Raw genomic sequence first — 22,220 nt, forward strand, 5'->3', positions numbered from 1 at the left:
CTGGGGCCCCGGAGAGGAGGAAAGGACAAAGGGGGTACTTAGCTGGCACTGATCATAGAAGGCAAAAATGCATCCTCCCTACTTTGTTTGCAAGGAAAAGAAATTTCTGCAAATTTAAAATTGCAACGTTTAAAAGTATCTTTTTTTTTTACCCTGTTTGGTGAGATAGAAAGAGCTTGTGCATCGCGCTTCTGCAGCTCCATGAGCAACAACTGGAGGCAGCTCAAACCTCTCGGAGGCTGGGACGTGGGAGGGAAGCACCTCTGGACTTGTGCAATGCCCTGCTAAAGCATAACCCTGTGTGCGCTGGGGTAATGCTCTTCGCTCGCAGTGTGTCTCCAGCTGCTGGAGTGAGGGAAGGGAGCTCCGAGGGCGACTTTGGAAATAGGTGCCTAATTTTGCTTCATTTCCCTTCCTGTACCTAAGTGCTTTCAGGGGGCTGGAGAAGAGCAGCTACGCTATCAGTTGCTAACACCGTTTCCCAGTTTCTGATAGCCACTGAAACAGAAATACCCATCTAATGCAGGAAGAAACAGCATGTGGTACACAAAGAAGTCCTCGTGTCTCCTCTTCTCCTTCCTGAGTGAGGGCGGGATAGTCCTGTAGATCTGACTGCTGATGCCCTGTACCGTGGTAGCTAAAAAATGAGAGGAAGTGTCGTAAGGTCAAAGCCCGACCCTATAAATGGAGAGCGCTGCCCAGGGTGAGAGGAGGGGCGCGTTGGCCGAGGGCTGAGAGACCTCGGTGTGGTGAGGAGGTACTGTGCCCCAGCCAGCCCTCACCCGAGGGGTCAGCGCTTCAGCATTTCGCCCACCCCTCCTGAGCTGCTGCTGTGGACATGAAGCAGCTCCTCTGCTGGCCAGTGCTGCGCGTGGTGGTCCTCTCCGAGGGCATTTATGTCACCCTTTGCCGTGCTGCGACCGTCACTGTCCCTTGCAGTTTCTTTTGCAAAAATATCTGCCCCCATCCCTCCCTGTGTCTTCTGGAAAAACAGATCGTTCCTGCACTTCCCATGCACACTAAAGCTCTTCTCCGCTACGTGCTACCTCCTCAAGCTTCTTCATCAGTTATATTCAGTCTCCCATCTACTACTTGGCTGCTAGTCATGCTCTGCACTCCTCAGCGTCACCTTTCCTCATTGCAGCATCTCTTGTTTCCCACTGCCGAGTGTCTGTGGGTGAAACAGGGGTGGTAGTGACAGCACAGCCACTGATAGATTATTTCTGTGTCAAATAAGCAGTCTCTCACCTGCCTGAATGCCCGTCTGCTCTGATGGCAAGAGAAAAGTTTGTGAGCTTCAGGCACTTTCACTGACCAGAGAAAACATCTGCAGGTTGATATTTTCTATTGTAGAGGTGATCCTCTTGCGTTTTAAATGCATGATGCTTTAGACAAGCGTTAAAGACTGCAGGAATAGGTGAGCTCCTTGCTCCGGACTCTCTCTTTTCTGAGTTATCTAAATACCAGTTTGGTAAAAGGACATATACATACACAAACACCCCAAAGTTTCTCTTTCTTGATAGATTCTTCCCTCTGTATTTCCCATATTCCTTAGCTACATTTAAGCACATCAATTGATGTATCTAGGAGCGATGGTTGTTAAACATAGTTAAAAATCACATTTACAAGCAGGTAAAGACAATGAAAGTCTGCTTGATTATTTATGCTGCTTTCTTGCCTCTGCAAAAACAGTTCCTAAAAAAACTGTCAAACTGAAGAAGTGGTGAGTGTACGGTAAGTGAACAGACATTTCAGTGGGCAGAAGTTATCTATAATATATCTCTATTTATTTCTAAAGGTTAAACACTTTAAGGAGAACAGCTCTGTTGGGAATGGTTCTGCCAGTCTGGGATCTGATTGGATGTGTGATATGATTTCTATAATTCGAAAATGTGGTTTAAAGAATGAAAAGGGATGAAACCCCAGTCAGCCTTTCTCCTTCCCACCATGTGTCACTACCCCAGAATTTGCCTTAGAGGGGATCTGAAGTGTACACTTTCATAGAGTAGTATTTCTATAAAATAATCAGTGCATTTTAGCATGGACACAGACGCTAAACCCTTCAGTCTCAATGTTTTGTATTTTAGCTGTGGGAAGCACTGAACAAGAAATCACACATGCAAAATTTCCCCCAAAGAGCCAGCTCGGTTCAACTTGCCACCTGCCAGCAAGGCTGAGGGCTCCCTGTAACGCCGGACCGCAGCAGCGTGGGACATCTCTGTGGTCCTACGTGTAGGAGCACGTCTATTGGCAGGGGACAGTGGGAAGAGAAGTGCCACGTAGTGCCATGTGTGTACCGGGAGTTGGTCGCCCAAGAGCAAGGAGCAGGTTTGCAGCTGGCCAGCGATGCTCTGGAGATCACAGCGGACCCGAGCACCACCGGGCTTAGCAAAGGTGAGGCAGTGAGTGGCTGTGATTTTTTTTATTTTTGAAACACCCAGCGTGGGGAAAATAAGCAACAGGGTGGGATCCCACTTTGCAGTTATTCGGTCTCCACCGACCGACCTGCCGCAGCACCTTTGCTCTGTGCTGCAGTACGAGCTGGCCAGATCGCTCCCGAGGCCTCACCATCCGAGGGAACGGTGGGTTTTATCCCCAGGCTTTAGCTACATGTACATTTAACTAACTAAAGAAGCAGGTGGTTTTTTTGATCTTTTAAAATTTGTTGTTTGCCCAGATACTTTCCAGTGCTTACTCCAGAGGAATTCAAACCTGTTGCCAAACTGCTTTTCTCATTTTTTGTGTCCTGTCTGAAGGTGGAGGAAGCACACGCTGAAAACCACTGGAGCAAGCGATAGTGGAGGCAGGTATGAAAGACACCTGGTTAAAATGCAAGCGGGAGTACGTGCACAGTGTTTTGCCAAACCTTCAATTAGTTTAATTGTTTCTGTTGAATTAATGCAATTCTACATTTAGATAAGCTTCTGAGGTATGACTCTTAAACTAGTTTTCTTTGGAGAGTATCAAAGTCTGGATGACTGTTCTTATTTCTGGCTTCCTAGCTCTAGACAGAGCTGAAAGGGATGATGCAAACTCATCCCAGATGGTTTGATGTAACCAGCACGCTCTAAACCAAGCGAAGGCACCGTCACTTGTTCCCCAGCACACGTTAAACCGGTCCTAGTGGGAAGCTGTCCTAGTGTCAGCTTGCCTTGCCTAGTTACAGGATGTTTCAGCGCTCAGACACATGATCAGTTGAGGAGAACACATCAGTCAAATGTCTTCGTGTCACCTTTAATCAGTGGCAAAGGAAGATTTTTTCGGTGTGCAATTACATGTTAACACCATTTGATTCAGGCCTTACTCTGTTGCAATTCCGGGAGCTGGTTTTGAGAGCAGAAGCCCCCCAGAAGCTAGCAGTGGTGATGGTTGAGGGGATACGTGTGTGCCAGCCCTGCTCATCCCGTCAAGAAGTTATAAGCGTGAAAGTCACCGCAACAAAACCATGGAGCTGTATGAATGCCAGAGCAGCAGAAGAAACCTGGGAGACCTGGGGCTGCTGGTGCAGTAGGAAACGGAGTGAGCCAACGCTTGGGAGCCTCAAAATCCTCATCTAGTAGGCAAGACCTTTGACAGTCGTTTTTCTATAATTTGAAAATGTGTTTTAAAAATACGCTTACACAAGGACCAGTCTTACCTTTACTGAAAGGCAACTTTACTGAAAGCTTTACTGAAAGCCACTGCCCCGGTGGGCAGCCTTTGCAGTAGGACTATACAGTGTGTTATCACGGAGATGACAGGGTTAAGTTTGTGCTGATGATAGCAGTGTGGTTTGCCAGATACAAGGCAGTTCTGCAAGAGCACAGTTTGTTACAGGTCCTATGCAGGCAGTAGCATCTTAAAATCCCTTTTCAAGTTGCGAAGCGTGTGGAGAGGTTTGTTCCTTGGAGGTATCTCTCAAACTGAAGCAAAGCCAGTGGATTTAACTCAAGCAAATGGCATTTGTGTACATGCTATTGGCTAAATTCAGATTTTAGCTCCCCAAGGAAAATTTGGAATAACCGTGTTAGAATCATAGAATCGTTTAGGTTGGAAAAGACCTTTAAGATCATCCAGTCCAACCATTAACCCACACTACCAAGTCTACTCTAAGCCAATCAAGGGTAGACTAGACTAAACCATATCCCGAAGTGCCACATCTACCCGTTTTTTGAACACTTCCGGGGATGGGGACTCCACCACCTCTCTGGGCAGCCTGTTCCAATTCTTGACCACCCTTTCCGTGAAGAAATTTTTTCCTAATTTCCAACCTAAACCTCCCCTGGTGCAGCTTAAGCCCATTTCCTCTAGTCCTATCGCTTGTTACTTGGGAGAAGAGATCAACACCCACCTCACTACAACCTCCTTTCAGGTAGTTGTAGAGAGCGATAAGGTCTCCCCTCAGCCTCCTCTTCTCCAGGCTAAACAACCCCAGTTCCCTCAGCTGCTCCTCATAAGGCCTGTGCTCCAGACCCTTCACCAGCCTTGTTGCCCTTCTCTGAACACGCTCCAGCACCTCAATGTCTTTCTTGTATTGAGGGGCCCAAAACTGGACACAGTATTCCAGGTGCGGAATGTTGAAGGCTCCGGATTTAAAGCGGTGCCTCCCTTTGGTGTGCGGCTTTGCCTCCGCTCTTGAAGGAATCCCTCCAGCGGGACGGAGTGGCTGCGGCAGGCATCTCCCTGGTTTACACGCCTGACCCCAGATGAAGATCAGGCCCTACGTGACTTTGGTGCATACCGCGTTTCTTCCATGGCGCGGCAGCAACTGCCGCATGCTGTATTTTGAGCAGCGAGTTGAGAGGATTCCTGACAACAAGCAGCAGTGCGTGGGGAGCATTCCCCCACCGTGATGCACAGGGATTTAGGAATGTAACTCCCGACGCAGCTGCATAATAGACAGAATAAACTGGTTTTGCATCAGTCCCTAATGCTTTGACAGCTGCCATCCCTGGAAAGCAGCGCTCAGCTCTGCAGAGAGCCACTGCAGCCCGCAGGGTAAGCAGGGCCAGACTGGAGCCATGCCCTCCAAGCGCTGGGTGCGGACGTGATGGGGTGGGGATGCTGAACCCCTCCGCGAACCCCCTCCTCCCCAGCCGCGGCTGCCTTGAGAGCCGATCTGGTCCTACAGGGAGAAGAAATCCCTTGCAAGAAAACTGCTGCGCTCCTCAGTGAGAGTTCCTGTATTTAAATGATGGTCTTGCAATGTCTCTAATACTTCTCAAGGCCTCAGCAGTGACCAGGAGTGTCGCTTGATCCCTGCCCAGCCATTTCATCCTTTAATTCAGGTTAATGCTCCAAAGAAATACTGTACTTATCCCCATTACACAACCACACGTCAGGCCATCCTGCTGGGAGGCGTTTCAGTGCCCGCGTACCTTATTTTAGCATCAACTCCTCTCAAAACTATTAAGTTCCTGATGCTGTTTGCATCATGTTGATTTGTTTTATTAATCAAATGAAGATAATTTCTCAAGGCTATATGATGTAAAAATCTCTGGGTCAGGACCACATTTTATTTACACTGATTTAAGGCTATGGCTGTAGCTTATTCTAATTCTTACGGTCTTTATCTTTTTTTGCTTTCCTCACTAAGAGGTGTGATATTTAATTTTTTTTTTTTTTAATGGCTAGCAGTTTATGGAGAGATTTGAAAAGGTAAGTAATGCATGTGACTACTCGTTGTCTGAACTCCCTGAATTTTTTCAGAAGTGCAGGCTGGCTCCTCCCTCTCCCCTTCCCCTGCTCTCCAGCTGCTGGAATCTGCCTTCCCAGGGCTCAGCACACTCATGGCTCGACAGGGTCCTTCTTCTTACAAGGTCGAGCCCCAAATCCCTGTTACCTGTGTGGGATTTAGGGGAGGAGGACACGTGGAAGGATCCCTGCCAGCTTTCATCTCCCAGGCAGCATCCTCCATCTCCTTCCCCTTTCAAACCCATTGCTACTCTTTTGGCAGCCACCACCGCGGAGCTCCTGCTGGGAGCCCCGTTCTTTGCATTTAAGGTGCACGAAGAAAAAAAGGGAGCCCAGTAGTTGGCAGGATGGGCTGGGGCCGTACGTCAAAGCTTCCTAGAGTATAATTAGCAGAGCGAGGGGAGTTCCTCAGGTGTGCTTTTCCAGTAAGCAGGCTCCTCAGTGCTCACCCACACCTACCCGGATGGCAGGAACTCACATGAGGATGTTTGTCCTCAAGTGTGTTCATGGTCTATAGTTTACATACTGGTGCTGAGTCGTCCTATATTCGAGTGAAAAGATTTTCCTGCAAACATCTTTGCATTTTAGGAAGACTTTGCCTTTGTATTTTGAAAAACGCAACAGCTGCTGCTGCCTGACTTGTGGCCTTGCTCTCAGACCTTTCTTTCAATCTGCAAACCCTTACATTTTGTTTTCCCCAGCAGTACAGACTCCAGCAGAGCAAATTTAAGGCTGCTGACAGCACATTTGCTTTTCTTAGTTACCCTTCTTGGGCCTCTCAGATGTGGCCTGTGACCTCCTGGGGCCCAAAGCTACGTTAGCACCCGCAGCACTAGACTGCCTGTCCCAGAGCAGCAAGCTCTTTCTCCATCAAAAGTTTAGAAGGATGGTTGTCAAACGCGACAGTTGAATTGGTTAGACTCATTGAGAAACTAAATTTACTTCCTCAAAGTTAGCATTGCAAGCGTGCCCTGAGCTTTTCCCAGGCCATCCAGACCAAGATAAGATTTTTTTCTGAAGGATGAATAAGCATAGTTTCAAGTCTGTAAAGAAAACAACTGCCGAGAGGAAAGGAAAAAAGTGTGGGAAGCAATGTTTTATTTTTAAATTGTTGAAGTGTGAATGTGCTCAGTTAAGGGGAGACTGTCAAAAATACAGAGAGGGATTCAGTGCCTAAATACCACTGGTGGTAGCTTATTGAAATTCTCCCGCGTTCTCCCACGTACTTCTGTTCTTGGCTAAAATACAGCCCAACCTATCAGGCAGCAGGCAGAGGGGTGCTCCTCCTGTCCCTCCTGGGACCCACTGGACAGCCAGCATGGGAACTGCTGGTCTCTCTTTCTTTGACGTATACTATATACAGCTCCCCTGCAGATTGGAGGGAGATTTCTGGCGGCAACCTGCACCAGGGTTCAGCCTGAGCTCCCAGTACGGGTAGTCCTGTCTCAGGGCAGAAGGCACTACCCGCTCCTCCGAGATGCCTTCCAGGCCTGTGATTATGTCATTCATTCAAGGGTAGCTGTAGAAAGACAGGAAAATATTTCATTTCAGACAAGTTAATGAACTCCCATTTTCAGCCCTTAGTCCTTTAAATAGCAGAACAGGAAATATGAGTAACTTGCAACATCTGACAGAAAAGGAAAGTAGCTGCTTCATTCTTTTATGGCCTGTTACCCTATCGAACAATGACGTGAGAATGTGTTGGGACAAACCTGATGAGGTGCTCTCTGCCATGAGGTGCCTATTAGGCTGTTTGTTTTTCCCCTCTTTAAAGGTGTCATTTGCCTTATGATGGATCCTGAAAATACCCGAGGTAACCACGTGCCCAGCGCTGGCCGAGAACCCCGAGTAGTGAATTGTTATTGCAAGGTCTGAGGAACCATTTGACATCTGGAAATTATCCACTTTACAGACATACTCTTTATAAAGAAGTAATGCTCTCCAGGTTTTAGGAGGGATTTCCAATATACCACGAGGGAAAAAAATCTTTTGCAAAAACAGAGCGATTAAGGATTTTAGCTTACACCAGCAACCCTGGTGTGAAGCACCTGGCTGGATACACGGCGCTAAGACTGCTGACGGCTGTGTCACCGTATCCTCCTGCGCTCAGGAGATTGGTGATGTGCGGTACCCACACTCAGCTAGCAGAACAGATGGACCCCAATATCTTCTTGGCTTAATTTGTTTTAGCAATGCAAATCCAGAACGTTCTCTTTGCAATTACCCAGGACAGATACATTTTTTTGCTGTTCAGGACACAGGTAGACTCTTTTATACCACTCTCCTTTTTCATAGTTTAATTGTTTCCAGCCTTCCTTACTGGAATTGAACTAAATATATATCTGGAATGGAAAAAAAAAGTGAAGAGGTGTTTCGGACTTCTGTGGGAGGTCTGTGGGACACATGTGGGAAGATGAAACTAAAAGCCTGCTTTCAAGCATTTTCAGGTCTCAATCTTAGCTTGAATAAAGTTTTGAGAAAATCTGAAATAATTTTGCAGTATACTTTGGGGAAGATGGGAGAAATAAGAGTCACCTTTCATAGGAAAAGTCAATGCAGAGAACGCTACAATTTTGTGTCAACTCTTCTTCATTCAGCCACTGAGGAGCATGTATTGCTTGAATGATGCCTTGCTGTGCTGAAGGCTCAAAGCAGATGGATTTCCCAAGGTATACACAGAAATCAAAAGGAAACTGGCCATCATATGTTAATGAGCAACCGATTACACTGCAAAGAATCTTTTGAAGCTGCTTCTCTTCCACTTGTAAACAAGACGACTCACTGATTCACCTAAAACAATGCTGCAACAGCTTTTATCTCTAAAGTGTTGGAAGCAGAGCTATACAGATATAAAACATGTAATCTAAGAATTAAACCACATATTGCAGTGCGTATTAGGATTCAGGAAAGGCTTATATTTCTTTAGGGCTAATAAGACTGATAATAACACTTGCTATGGTACAGGTTTTATTCTTAAAAGACACACACCCTCCTACTTCAGCACGCAGATCAATCTCTTCCTGCAAGGCACGGTAACCAAGACTGAATGAGACCATAATACACCATAGTAAGCGTTATTTTGGATAACCGGCCCCAGGATATAATCTCTTCCTAAACCCATCTGCATGCAGAAGACTGTACCCTGATTACATGGATGTGAATGGTCTTCCCAGGAAGGGCCAGGCAGCTATCACAGTCTGCTTTAGCAATTTGTACACTTTTTCTTATCAGCATCCTGAGCAGCCCGCTCTGCCTAGATAAGGAGTTTGATGCTAAATTCAACCTTCCTGTCTCTGGTAGCTGCTTCCCCCTTCCTGTGAATGCTGTTTACATCAGGGCGGTCAGGACATGGGCTTCCCAGCACAGTCAGATTGCTGGCTATTCCAAAGCTTCTTTGCAGGAGCTGAAAAATGTACGCTCACCATATTTAATTACTATCACGTATACTGCATTGTCTTAGAGTAAGGCCATATTGCTTGCCTTTAGAGATTGAAAAATTCTATGGGTCCTTTACAAATATCCTGCCACCATTCAAGAGCTACTTAACATTTTTTTCCCCTCTGTAGGCAACCACATTTTTAAACAGATGTATTTAAGGTACTTGGAGCTAGAATATTATGCATTTGTTTGACCAGTATGAAAATGTCTTCCTCCTCTCTGCCTCCCAGTTCTTTAGTATAAGCTCTGAGGCTGTAAAGGTTTGAGTTTCACTAAACTCTCATGAAAAACTTCAAGATAATTTGCTTAGATTTGAATAACACTTATAAATGTTTATATAATAACACTTATAACTTTATAAAATAACACTTATAACTTACTGGCTAAGAGGATTGTAGCAGCCCTGAATATCTTAATTCTTATATCGAAATACAATATCTGACTATAATATCTAAATATAATATTTGACTATCTTAGCTCTTCTATCTAAGACCTATCACCAGGAAACAGGTTTCAAAATACTGCAGGAAACCCTCCTCACAAATTTTAGAGGAAAAACCCCCAAACCCAAATGAACCACACCCAGCTCATGTGCTCCACAGCATCCTCACGTGGAAGCAAGCAGGTACCCTCTGAGGATGAAGTCCCTCCTGCACTTTGCTTCCCTATGCAGCTCAGGTTCCTGGGGTGGAAGTGACTGAAGGGCAGTGGATGGGTGGGGGTGGGGGTGAGGGGGGGGGATTCGTGTCCCCGTCCCCCCCCCCCCGTCTTCTGGGCCAGCCCCTGGAATTGCAATCTTAAAAGACTCCTAGAAAGGACACCGCCCATACACATTTTTGTCCTTGCTTTTGGCATTTTGTTGTGGGCATTTCAACTTCCCCCTGTAGCATGCTATTTTTATTTCTTTCACTTAGGTGTGTTGTTTTTAGTTTAGAAGGAAACAAAAAACAATAGCTACTGTCTTGCCTGAAAAAATGTTTTCACAAAACTTTTCTATATGCAACCTCTCACAGTGTGCTACTCAGCCTTGCTTGTTCCCACTTTCTCTACTAAAACTTTTTGTTCAACTATTTCTCCTATTAGAGGGAAGGAAGGAAGTAAAAAATGAAGCGTAACAGAGATCACTCACCTATGGTGCAACTAGGCTAAATTTAGATGATATTCCCTATTTTACCAGTAAAATAAGCAATCTCTAGTTTCATGGTTTAGATATGTTTGTGCTTCTAGTTAAAAGCACATCATCACTTCCACAGAGAAAGACACAACTTCACCATTTATCAGAGATCACATTTACTTCCCTCCACTATAAATCTGCTTTGTACCTTCACACTTAGCGGATTCCCAAAGAACCAGAAGAGTGTTCAAACTGAAAGAACCACTCTGTGTGCGTGTGTTCATGGGAGGCAGGGTGTTTGCAAATGTGTAGCCGATGCGACCTTTTAAAACTCACTCTTCCCCCAAACCTTAGCCAGGGCTTATGGCCGATGACCTGCAGGATGCAGGTCTTTGGATGATTCTCACGGCCGTTACTCAGGCTGCTCCGCAGCATCGCAGGTCTTCTGCATGGCTTTCTGACAGAGAAACAATTTTTTGGTATTTCTAAATCTTGGCCTTTTACCATTTGCTTTTTAAGATCTGCCATCTTTTCACATCTTGAGTGATGTGCTATGTAAATTTTGTATTGGACATCATGAGATCCCAAAGTACACAACCTCTACTTGCCAAAACTGCTTAACAGCATTTTCAGAGAAACTTAATTTGGGCAGGGTGAAAGGTAAATCCCAAAGGCAATTTAGTTCTTCTACTGATGGTGTTAGAAGATAAACATACATACACTTATTTTGTGCTTCTTTAGCTGACAGCTAAAAAAGCTGATCTGCTTCAGTATTGGTCAAGGACCACTTGAGGATCATTTGGATAAAGTCACACAAAAATCAAATGGAGTTGCCACAGATCCGGCTACCCCACTTATCATTACACCATTCGAAAACAAAGGCAAGAAGCCTCGGTCGGTTGAATGTAAACCTGCATTGTTGCAGAAAAAAAGAACTATGAGCTTCTATTAGTGAAGCAGAAGCCTGAACTGTTAACACTCAGCGGTGTTGCTCTGCCCTCTGCAGACTAGATCGTATAATCACATTTTTACCCCAAATGACATACTTTTAAAGCGCACCTAACACAACAGAATAAAAAGTTGTCAATGTGAATTAAATGTGCATGGGCACTACCTTCTAACGGTGCGCTGTGACATTGCAGGTCGTAAGTAAGGTCAGTCAGGAGTGCTCCTGAGGCAGTGGTGTTTTCTGTGTGTTCTCACCGAGTCCACACTGCCCACTGAGTCTGGGAAGTAATTACTGCCTGAACAGCACCAACGCCTGGAGTCCAAATTCAGAATGGAGTATACGAAATATTTATGTCTGTGACTCTAATGTATACCACGCAGCATTTCTTCATGACGGAGAAACGAGATTTGTTCCGACTCCCAGACGTAGAGCAACTTCTTCCTGTTTTCTACAGCGAGATCCAGGGGATGGCAAATGCTGTGATTCCTTGATTGATCTCCCTCTTTTAAGTGACCAGTATGAAGCTTGTGAGAACCTGCCTTGACTGATACACAAAGGTACCAGCATCCCACTCTGCAAGAAGTTTAGCTATAAGCCACCTTCCACAGCAGCTGGCCCCGCCTTTTCTTCTAAGTAAACATCCAAGAAACGTCGTAAAAGCATCCACCTTTATGAGCTCTCTATAATTTAATGTGCTCTCCTCATGGTTATCTGGTAAAGAATGTTAAAGCTCATTTACTTCTCAGGTATTTGGTACACCCCCACTGATGTGAGAAAACATCCAAGTACTAACTGTTTCTTATGAGCTGGACAATGTTTTTGTATTAAGGGCGTTTCATAACCCTTCTGACAGAGAAAACTCGGTCCTACATCATTTTCGTAAGGCTTCTCTTGGATAGGAACAACACAATAGAATTTACACAACACACAGTTCAGATTTGTTCCAATTTTTCATTTTATTGAAGTGTTGACATTTGAAAAATCCTTTCCTCGAAGCACACGTGCCAAGTCCCAGGCAGCGTATGTGGCCCTCACAACTGCACAGCACCCAACACTCCTTCACTCCATCCCCTTCCAGGTTGGCCTGTCGGCGGTTATTGGGTGTCACACAGCAGACAAAACCGGTCAGGTCTTGTGCAAAAAGAGCCTGGCAGGAAGGAAAATTTGCCTACGCAGCTCCCAACACAGTCCCTCCCGTACTGTGTGACTACCGCATGTGCTGGTTACACGACCCAAAGACTCACACTTCAGGAAACAAGAGAAGTGAGCAGGCTTTCAGCAAGTGGCAGCTTCCAGTGCCTAGCATTTGCAGAATACCTTCAGTACAAAACTGAAATGGGTGTTCAGAAAAGCAAAATCTTTAATCAATTTTACACAGTGCAGAGCTTGCAATATGTAATGCTATTATGCTTCTTTAAGTTAAATTTTATGGCAGGGCAAGGTCTTTCATAATTACTCTTCTGAGCTATATTCAGCATCCTCCATAGTTCGCAGGTAAAACAAGTGAGATATAGTTAGAACAGCACATTAAAATTTGATAAAGAGAAGTTCTCAAAATGTACTATGTACATCAGAATTGGGTTCCTATCCAGAAGTACTGCAGGAACACAGATTTAGAAAAGTTGGTATGACATTAAACCACTGACTACATTTCCAAGTGAGTGCTTTTGTGTGGATTCTCATTTTGCCATCCTTCATTGCTTTTGTTTTGTTGAGGCATCTGCTACAGACTAATGCTGCAGGCTAGAAAATTTCCGAGCATATCACCCAAGAAAGCAAAAAACTGCAGGAAAACAATGGTCGCATTTATACTTAGCAAAACTGTTCTCCAGTACTTCCGTTTGACAACAGCTGAATGGCATTCTTAAACAAAATTCTTTACATAATCCCTGCTATCTCAGATAACCGACACGGAAATATCACTTAGGGTCTGGGCTACATCTTGAAAACCTTGTGCAGTCTTACAATACCTTCATCAAACGAGCATTCAAGCTCTAATTTTACCTTGCTTTAGATTCTTTTCATTTGAGGACTTTGGAGTGGTTTGTAACATGTAACTGAAGAAAGCAAAGGAAGGGAAATCAAATACTTAATAACACTCCTCTTTCCAACAAAATAATTATATTTAATGACACAGTAACTATTCCCAGATCTAGAAATATGCTGAATTGTGTAACAAAACCCAATACAATAAGCACTTTCTGCACATGTTTAAAATTCACTCGGACAAAGAGCTGTCATATCACACCATTCTGACCAAGGCCAGAAACAAGTAACTACACTTGAATAAACATGGATGATTTCACGGGAATGCACAGGTTTCTGCTTACATTTACCAATTAAGATTATCTTCTAATGTTTTCAGTGGAGTGCAGTCTTAATGGCATTAGTGATACAATCGCCTGGCAACAACCTCTATCCAGAAAGAGAACTCTTTCTACAACTCTCCAGGCTAACAAGACTGAGAGATGAGGTGACCTAGGAGAAATGCTGACTAGTGTTGTCAACAGATATTGGTGTTAATCCTTTTTACTTCTCCTACACTCTTAGTCCTTTTGTCTCAATTCCTTCCTAGCCTCCACTTTTCAAGTGCTGCAGGCTGTCTTCTTGTCATAAAAATCACTAGAACGGATGTCTTGAACTTTTGTTTCCACACGATTTGCTCCCTATGCTTGGTAGTGCAAACTGTTCCAGAGGGAGTGACTATTTCTGTTGGTTTGTTTAAAAGAGGGTACAGGAGACATGCTCCTTTTCCAAGTCACGTAAGACTTGGTCTCATGAACTGAGATGGGTGTTAGGATTTTCCCTGTTTCCTGCTCACAGGTTGCAAGCCTAACTTGTTCCCTACACTGTGGCACAAGTTCCAGTGCAGAAGATGCAAAGAGAGCATCCTGTGGGGCTACTTGGTCATCAGTTTCAAATCGCCTTGGAACAGGCAAGCCAAGGCAACTCAGCACTTTTTGAAATGCATTATTCTTCAAGAAGAAGAATGGAAAAATGGGTTTCTTCTTCTCTAGAGCTTGTTAATAAATTACATACTACCCCTGGGTTCTTCTCTTACCATTAGCACTGATGTTCTCTGGGAATGCAAATCGCTCAGGCCCACCTGAAGAAAACGCAGGAACATTTACTGCTTACAGCCCACACACTGCCTATCTCTTCACAAAGGACAGAAAGGCAAGCAGACCTCTTCCAGTAGCTGACTGAGCATTAATCAACTGGTCTCTGGGTCTCTCTGTCTCCCAAACCTGCAGTTTTAGACTCTAGTTGAAACTTCAGCCTGAAACACCAATTGCATGGAAAACAATACATGACCCTAAATATGTCTACACCATTATGCCAAGTAGTACCTCTCCAAAGCCAACTCACCTCTGAACCTACTAGCAAGGCCGCACGTGGCACTGGAATGCGCACTCTAGAGCACCAAAGCACTGCGTACGTAAGTACTGCCAGGCCTCCCAGGCACACCGCTGGTCCTCTGCACGTTCTAAAAAAACACTCGTGGAGGGGGAAGGTGAGCAGGATGCAGCGTACATTACGCCTCTGGTCACTACCGGGATCTGCTCTTTCAGAGCGGTACAAAGCGAAAGATTTGAGGGATGACCTCTATGAGAAAGACCATGCAATTGTTTTGGAAAAGCTCAGAAAAAGAACAGATCAACAATGTACAGATTACGGCTGTGAGCAAAACTTCACAAAAAAAGAAATGGCTCTGTATAACTAGAATTGCACAAAGTAAGTAATTTTGAATTTATCTGTACAGTATCACATACTGCATAGCAAAAATACTGACAGACTTCCCACTTTGAGACACTTCTCAATGTAGTAATTGCCAGGACTGGTAATCCTTTCCTTCCTCTCTGCCCGCCCAAAACCCAAATTCATCTCCTGTGTTATTTATACATAATGAAAAGAAAAAGCTCATAAACTGTAGTGACATTAATTGTAATCAAGACAATTCACCAAGTAACATGATACTGGAAGTAATTTTACGATGTTACTGGGAGAAGGGAGTGTGTTGAAACAGGACAGTTACATTTTCTGAATATGTAGTATTTTGAAGTGAAGCTGAAGTGAAAGCTAAGTGAAACTGAAAAAAAATCCAAATTTGAATGTCCGTGGGGATATGTATTTTCTTACTCTTAAAAGCCTGAGCCTTTTTTCCCTTGAAAATATTGATAGAAGAGTCATATACTTTTCAGAACCTCTTTAAAATTGCACAATATTTAATAATTGCACAATAACTTGTTCACCTCTTGCAGTGAAGGCTGCAGGGAAGTCCAAGAAATTCACTGTCGTGAAAGTCTTTAGTCAGCAGAAAGTGCTTTGAAGAAAGCAGTAGGAACTGGAAGGAAATTTCCAGCACCTGCGGTTTTTGGCTACTGGTGGGTGAAAGAAAGTGAAGTTTTGGGGTGTGCTGAAACCTTTGAGGTGAGAGCTGATCTTGCAGTAATTTTTTGAGATCTACAACCACTTGCTCATTAACAGCTATAAGCAAAGCAGAACAGCAGTATTAATTTCCGTGCAGAAGTTCATATGCTTGTGTGTCATGGCTGCATCCCAACCCACCATTTTGAGTCCAAGATTGTGCAGACATGGGAAATAAGGCTCTCTGCTAGATATGAGGAACAGTTTCAAGGCGCTTTGCCCCATGCCTAAATCTGTCGATTTTCTCTTTCTTTCTTTAACCCTACTGAGTATGAGCTTTAACCTCATTTAGCTTCCAGAAAGCCTCCAAATTGGTTGTTTCTTCTAATAATTCAACTCCCCATATTGCTTGCAAGACAGTTAAATTGAAAAATAGTTTTCAGGTTGAAGTCTGGGTGTTATAACCTATTTCTAGATCTAAGTATTCAGTTTTCCATCTGTTCTCAGAAATCTGCATGGGAAACAACTTGAGTTTATGACCTGTTTCCACACAAGTAGGTACCACACACAAGAGGACTTCATTCTGCATGTTTACCACAAACCCACCGAAGCTGCTGGTCTGTTTGGAGGTCAGTTAATCCATCAATGGATCTCCAGCTGCACTGACAAGCATATGCTCGTGCTCCTTTCTTCTTTATCATCTTCGCTCTCAGTTTACTGAGCTCAGGCATGTTATTCCTGCCAATCAAGTGAATTCAGTTTAGGATCGTGCCTTTTTTTTTTAAAGAAAAAAAGATTCATGAGGCCATTTCAACTCAGAAAAGCTCTTAAGAACCACTGTTACGAATCAGTTTAGGGATATATTTAAATTCTATCTTGAACACAATTCTTTCCTGAGAGCAGTCTCAGTCCGTAGTTGCTGTATTCTCAGATCAACTGGAGATTGATGTTTTTGTAAGCAATGTTCTCTGTTGGGGTTTAGAGACCCTGTGTCAGCCTCCAGAGAAAGAGTTGGTAAGAAAACCAGGTAGAGTTAATTCTTGTGTTAAGAAATTACCCAAAAATGTATTTATCTTATCAAACTTCCTGTAAAAATCCCTATGCAGAATGGGTACAACTACAGAATTAAACTTTTCATCAGGAACTGTTACTCAGGATGGTAGTTAAAGTGAATGAAATGAAATGGCCATCAGAGAGAATAATGTCCATCAAACCACAAATAATACCTCTGCAAGCATCAACCACAACAACTGAAAAATCAGCATGGCTATTAGAAAAATAAGTTGTTTCAAAAAACAAGTGAAAATTTAGCATTTTAACTATCCCTGCTCTCATTAGCTCCTCCTGGCCATCAATTACCAGCCACTGAATTGCTCAAAAACAACATTAACAAGCCCAGCTAAATAAAGAAAACACAAAACAAACATCACAGGAAGAATTTCTAGAAAAAGAGGTCAGACACCTGTTCATGGAAGGCAAATGTTTATTTTTCAAGTTTGCTTTTTAAAATTCAGGTCAGTCAAAATAAATAGCTAAATTTCTTGCTCAAGATTACAGATTTTAATCAATGTTACAAGTATTTGATACTAAGGCCTTTCATGTCTTTTTTTTTAAATTTAATTAATTTCAAGATCCCAGAAGCAGAATAATTTAGACTTTGAGTAAATAAAAGAATCATATTTTCATTTAACCTTTCCAGCTACCAAACTCATCTCAGGAGGCTACTGCAGCACTGTATTTTTAATACTGCTTGAAACAATGGGAAAGTAAGATTTTCATTCAGAGAGAATTACAAATATCAAAACTGGAAGGAAAATACAGGAAAAGCCTAACCTGTAATACAGGAAAAATAATGGAAAAGGAGATGACATATCCATGACTGTCCTGCTCCAGTGGGCTCAACCCCTGGTGGCCAAGCTCCTACTCTGAACGCATCCACTACCTCCATCAGTCAACAGGCATGTACAGAGACTTTACTAAAATCAGAGGAATTCAAATTCAATGTCTATATTAGCAGTATGCCTACTACGCTACCCTTCACTAAGTCTTGCATTAGATACAGTTTTAGAGAAACTGGAAATAAGAACGCCTTCATTTTAAGTCTTCAAAAAAAAAATCTAAATAATTAAAGTCAAAGACATCACAATATAACAAGAAAACAAAAATCCCACCCCTCCATTTAATCAAACCTTGCTTCAAAAAGAAGACTGTTAAGAAATCAAGCTATCTGATTTTCACTGAACATGACAGCATAATACTTGATACTGGAAAAAAGAAAATCTGACTTGAAACATTCACAGTCTGTATGACTGAAGGTACGGTCAGAAGTACATGCTGAACAGTCTGCATTTATTTTGTAGGCATCCTGCAACCAGAGGCCAACCCATCACACAGATGATCTGCTTATTTCAGCAATAAAGTTGCCTTTTGATCCATGAAACTTGAATTCTTTTTAAAAGCAGGGAGGGAGAGTGATGGGAGAAGTGGAAAGGCATGAAAACAGATTATGGGAGATGCTGCATCCCTCTCCCTGCAGACTTTCCCACCTGATCACCGAACAGGTTGCACACATGCTCCTTTCTAGGTAACACAGGAGTGCTCACAACTTTTCATCTTTCCCATTCCTATCAAGCCCCCAAGGCATAGTAAACAATACTAATACCAAACCCATCTCAGGCATACCTGAAAAAAAGATAATCACAGGACTGATCCCAGATGTAGTCATTGAAAAGTGACACACGGAAGTCGCAAGCAGTACAACGTAGTTGATCACATGTTCTGGTCAAAAAAGAACAGAAAGCTCCAAGATCTTATTACAATCAGAGAAGCTACACAGATCATTAACTGTTTTAAAGTACAGTGCTCACTCAGAAATACTAGAAGCAAGGTTACCCTGTAATCTTAATTTTTTTACGTCTCTGGCACATTCATTATGGTATGTGTTTTAACTATATGATCATGTATTATTTTTACAGGTTCCTAACCTCACTGAACACATAAAATAAACTGATATTCTCTTGATATATTCTCTTTGGTCTTCCTCACTGGTATGGCACCTAACCAGCATCCAAATATGCATCAAGTGCATAATTACTTACTACAAAAATCTGACATGGAAATACAATAATGCTCTATAGGATGGTGGGGATAAATCTTTAAAGTACCCCTCCTACTAAGTACAGCTGCAGTTGCAAAGCACTCTGGCTATTTTCAGTTCAGGCTCTGGGATGATTTAAACCAGCCCACTGATTTAAGTCACATACTCGGCATCACATAGAAAGCTGAAGAGAGGCAGAGAAAAATAACAATACTCTACAGCAGCAATTTCCTTAACTACATGTTACTGATTTTTGGAGTGTCATCTGTCATTTGCACAAATCTTTCAATGCCTCAGATGAACAAAAGATCTAGTGGTCAACAACAGAGGACTGGAAGGGACCAGCTGACTTCAACCGCAGTTGCAGGCAGCCACGTGTTTAGATGAATGCAGGGCTGTCCTGCCCGGTTCAAATGCAGAACTCTGTACCACCACAGAAACACAGTTCTGAATAAAAGTAATGATAAAGCATGTAGAACATTTTCTCATGTTCCCTACCTTTTTGAAACATTTGTTCCTATGCCATATGGTGAAGAGCTTCCACCCAAGTACACTGGACAGCATCTATATGGATTTCATTAAGAAATATTACATTATAGCAAAACATTTTGGAGAAAGTAGTACAGTGCTTCTCCTAGTTTAACAGCATGGTATTTCTACAATAATATTTATTAAATATAGGCAAAGCATCCAAATGCTTACAAACTCTAGAATTTTAAAATTTCCATTACCAAGGTGTTCAAAGAAAAACTCTATGATAAACACTGTCTATACCAAATATACAAGGGACTATATATTGCAGCATTTGATAAATGTGTATGTCCATAAGGCAAAGGAAGCTTTTGTTCAATAACTTAAATAATTAAGAAATTTATAGTAAATAATTTTGACCACATGAAAGCACATGAGTAATTCTTCAAAATTATCTTTGTTTATCTTTGTTTTTCTTTAAAAAGAATGCTTCTCTAAACACGCAGTTTCCTTCTTAGTTAATGTCAACACAGATTAAACAGTTGCAATATTATTAGACTGACAATAAGCTATAACCAAGCTATGTTCAACTAGCCAAAACATTTTTCACTGACCTTCTCCTATGAGCCTGCACAACAGCACTATTGCTTTCAGGTGTGAGACTTGCAGAGTTAGACTTCAATTTCTATTTAAAAAGCAATCGAAGAATAAAAGGCAGCATTACAGCAAGGTAACAATATTCTGTTTTACTTAATAAGCAGGAGCCAGAAAATCTCAGTCACAGAAGAAGGGGACTAAGAATTTGGGAATTTTCTTGCTCAGGTTTCTGTGAGGCTCTTTGAGACAAAAGCTGCTGAAGTAACAGATAAATGAGGAACGAGGCTTCTCTTCGCATACGGAATTCCCAGCTCTGCCTGAAGGAATTCAACACCACATGATCACTTTGACTTTACAACCAAGACTTAGTATTTCATGTCCTCTTTTTAATAATTTTGCTTTTAAAACCACTTTTAATTTAGGAACCTTCTCAATGTTTTTGAGCTTTTGTTTTACTGAAAACACATCAAGGACTTAAATTATTTAAAAAGATAAAGTGTCTTTGAAAAGTTTCTTATTTGCTGCACATAAAAGAGTTTATTTGAATTCTAGAATATGAGAATTCTAGATCCTAAATGGGAAGTCCTAAGGATATAAAATGATAGAATTGTACAAATTTACTGACATAATTCTTTCTCACTCAGACATATGTATTGTCGTATACACGTGGTTTTTTTGGTTCAGATTTAGCCACTCTGTAAGAAATTGAACAAAGCAAAACCAACGTCACTCATGAAAATAAGAATCTGCACAGGGTGTTATGAAGTATAAATAACACAGTCTTCTACTGATGATACCTAAATGAGTATCTGTTTTCAATGTCTTCTATCACTCTGTCTTGACAATGTAAATTTGCAGCTTCATCTCCATCTCCCGCTATCAAACAACAGAAGTAATTTGCAGATGATACAAAATGGGGAACAGTGGTTGGTATGCCAGATGATGGGACTGCCATTCAGAGGGACCTCAACAGACTGCAGAAATGGGCTGAGAGGAATCACTTGAAGTTCAACCAAAGGGAAATGCAAACTCCTTCCCCTGGGGAGGAATAACCCTCATGCACCAGAACACACTGAGGGTGGACCAGCTGGAAAGCAGGTTGGCAGAGAAAGCTGCAGGAAATTTGGTCAATGCTAAGTTGACCATGAGCCAGCAGTGTGCCCTTGCAGCACAGAAGGCCAACAGCATCCTGGGCCACATTAGGAGGGACACTGCCAGCAGGTCGAGGGAGGTGATCCTTCCTCTCTATTCAGCACTGGTGAGACAGAATCCCAGAATCATTTTGGTTGGAAGGGACCTCTTGAGACCATCTAGGCCAGCTCCCCTGCTCAAAGCAGGGTCAGCTTCAGCAGCCTGCCCAGGACTGTGTCCAGTTGGGTTTTAAAAACCTCCACAGATGGAGACTCCACAACCTCTCTGGGCAGCATGTCCCAGTGTTTGACCACCCCTCCAGTAAGAAAGTGTTTTCCTGTGTACAGATGGAATTTTATGTGTTTCAGTTTATGCCCATTGCCTCTTGTCCTGTCACTGGGCACTACAGAGGAGAGTCTGGCCCCTTCTTTACTCCACCCATCAGGTATTTACACACATTGATAAGATCCCCCTGGAGCCTTCTCTTCTGCAGGCTGAACAGTCCCAGCTCTCTCAGCCTCTCCTCATATGAAAGATACCCTAGTCTCTTAATCATCTTCATGGTCCTTTGCTGGAGGCTGTCCAGTAGCTCCATCTCTCTCTTGTACTGGGGAGCCCAGAACTGGACACAGTACTCCAGATACGGCCTCACAGCCCGGTACAAAAGAGACATGGACATAATGGTGATTAAGAACTTAGACCATCTGACATACAAGCAGAGGCTAAGAGAGCTGAAATTGTTTAGCCTGGAGAAGACAAGGGTCAGGAGAATCTTATCGATGTATAAAAATATATGATGGGGAAGAATAAAGAAGACATAGCCAGACTCTTCTCAGTGGGGCCCAGTGACAGTTGAAGAGGCAATGGGCACAAACTGAAACACAAAAATTCCAGTTAAACATATGAAAAAACTTCTTTACTTCTTGTGAGGGTGGTCAAACACTGGAACAGGTTACTTAGAGAGGCTGTAGAGTCTCCATCCTTGGAGATACTCAAAAGCCGTCTGGATATGGTCCTGGGCAACGAGCTCTACGTGGCCCTGCTTGAGCAGGTGGTTGGACCAGATGACGTCCTGAGGTCCCTTCCAACCTCAACCATTCCATGATTCTGCTATATTTGACACTATGCTCTATCTTGAACTAACATTTCCTTTAATTGCCTGTTACTGCCTGGGTAAGACCATCTCTTCATACCTCTCCTGTTCCTCACTCTAGGATTATTGCATTTTCCTTTCTGCTTTATTTTCCAAGTTTATCCTACCGCTTGGTTTAGTTCATTTTTTGCTTTAAACCAGTTTTGGTTTATGGTGCTTTTCTTCCCATCACTGCACCTCATCCATTCTGCATTTCTCCAGACTCCTACTCACCAGAGGTGTTTTGGCA

General features: G+C 42.9%; 1 protein-coding gene across 1 annotated transcript in view; it reads right to left on the reverse strand.

Annotated features, from left to right (window-relative positions):
• Nucleotides 1-16,120: 16,120 nt before the first annotated feature.
• CFAP418 (cilia and flagella associated protein 418) overlaps nucleotides 16,121-22,220 on the reverse strand; it is a 7,870-nt gene continuing 1,770 nt past the window's right edge. Inside the window, exons 2-6 of the mRNA XM_075706327.1 lie at nucleotides 22,205-22,220; nucleotides 19,725-19,795; nucleotides 19,138-19,203; nucleotides 18,225-18,320; nucleotides 16,121-16,280 (exon numbers count right to left, since the gene is read on the reverse strand). The exon at nucleotides 22,205-22,220 is cut by the window's right edge and continues 84 nt beyond it. Of these exons, the coding sequence (XP_075562442.1) occupies nucleotides 16,121-16,280; nucleotides 18,225-18,320; nucleotides 19,138-19,203; nucleotides 19,725-19,795; nucleotides 22,205-22,220 (409 nt within the window). The remainder of the gene's footprint in view (nucleotides 16,281-18,224; nucleotides 18,321-19,137; nucleotides 19,204-19,724; nucleotides 19,796-22,204) is intronic.

Source organism: Pelecanus crispus, chromosome 2, assembly GCF_030463565.1.
Source record: "Pelecanus crispus isolate bPelCri1 chromosome 2, bPelCri1.pri, whole genome shotgun sequence".
Classification (NCBI taxonomy): Eukaryota; Metazoa; Chordata; class Aves; order Pelecaniformes; family Pelecanidae; genus Pelecanus; species Pelecanus crispus.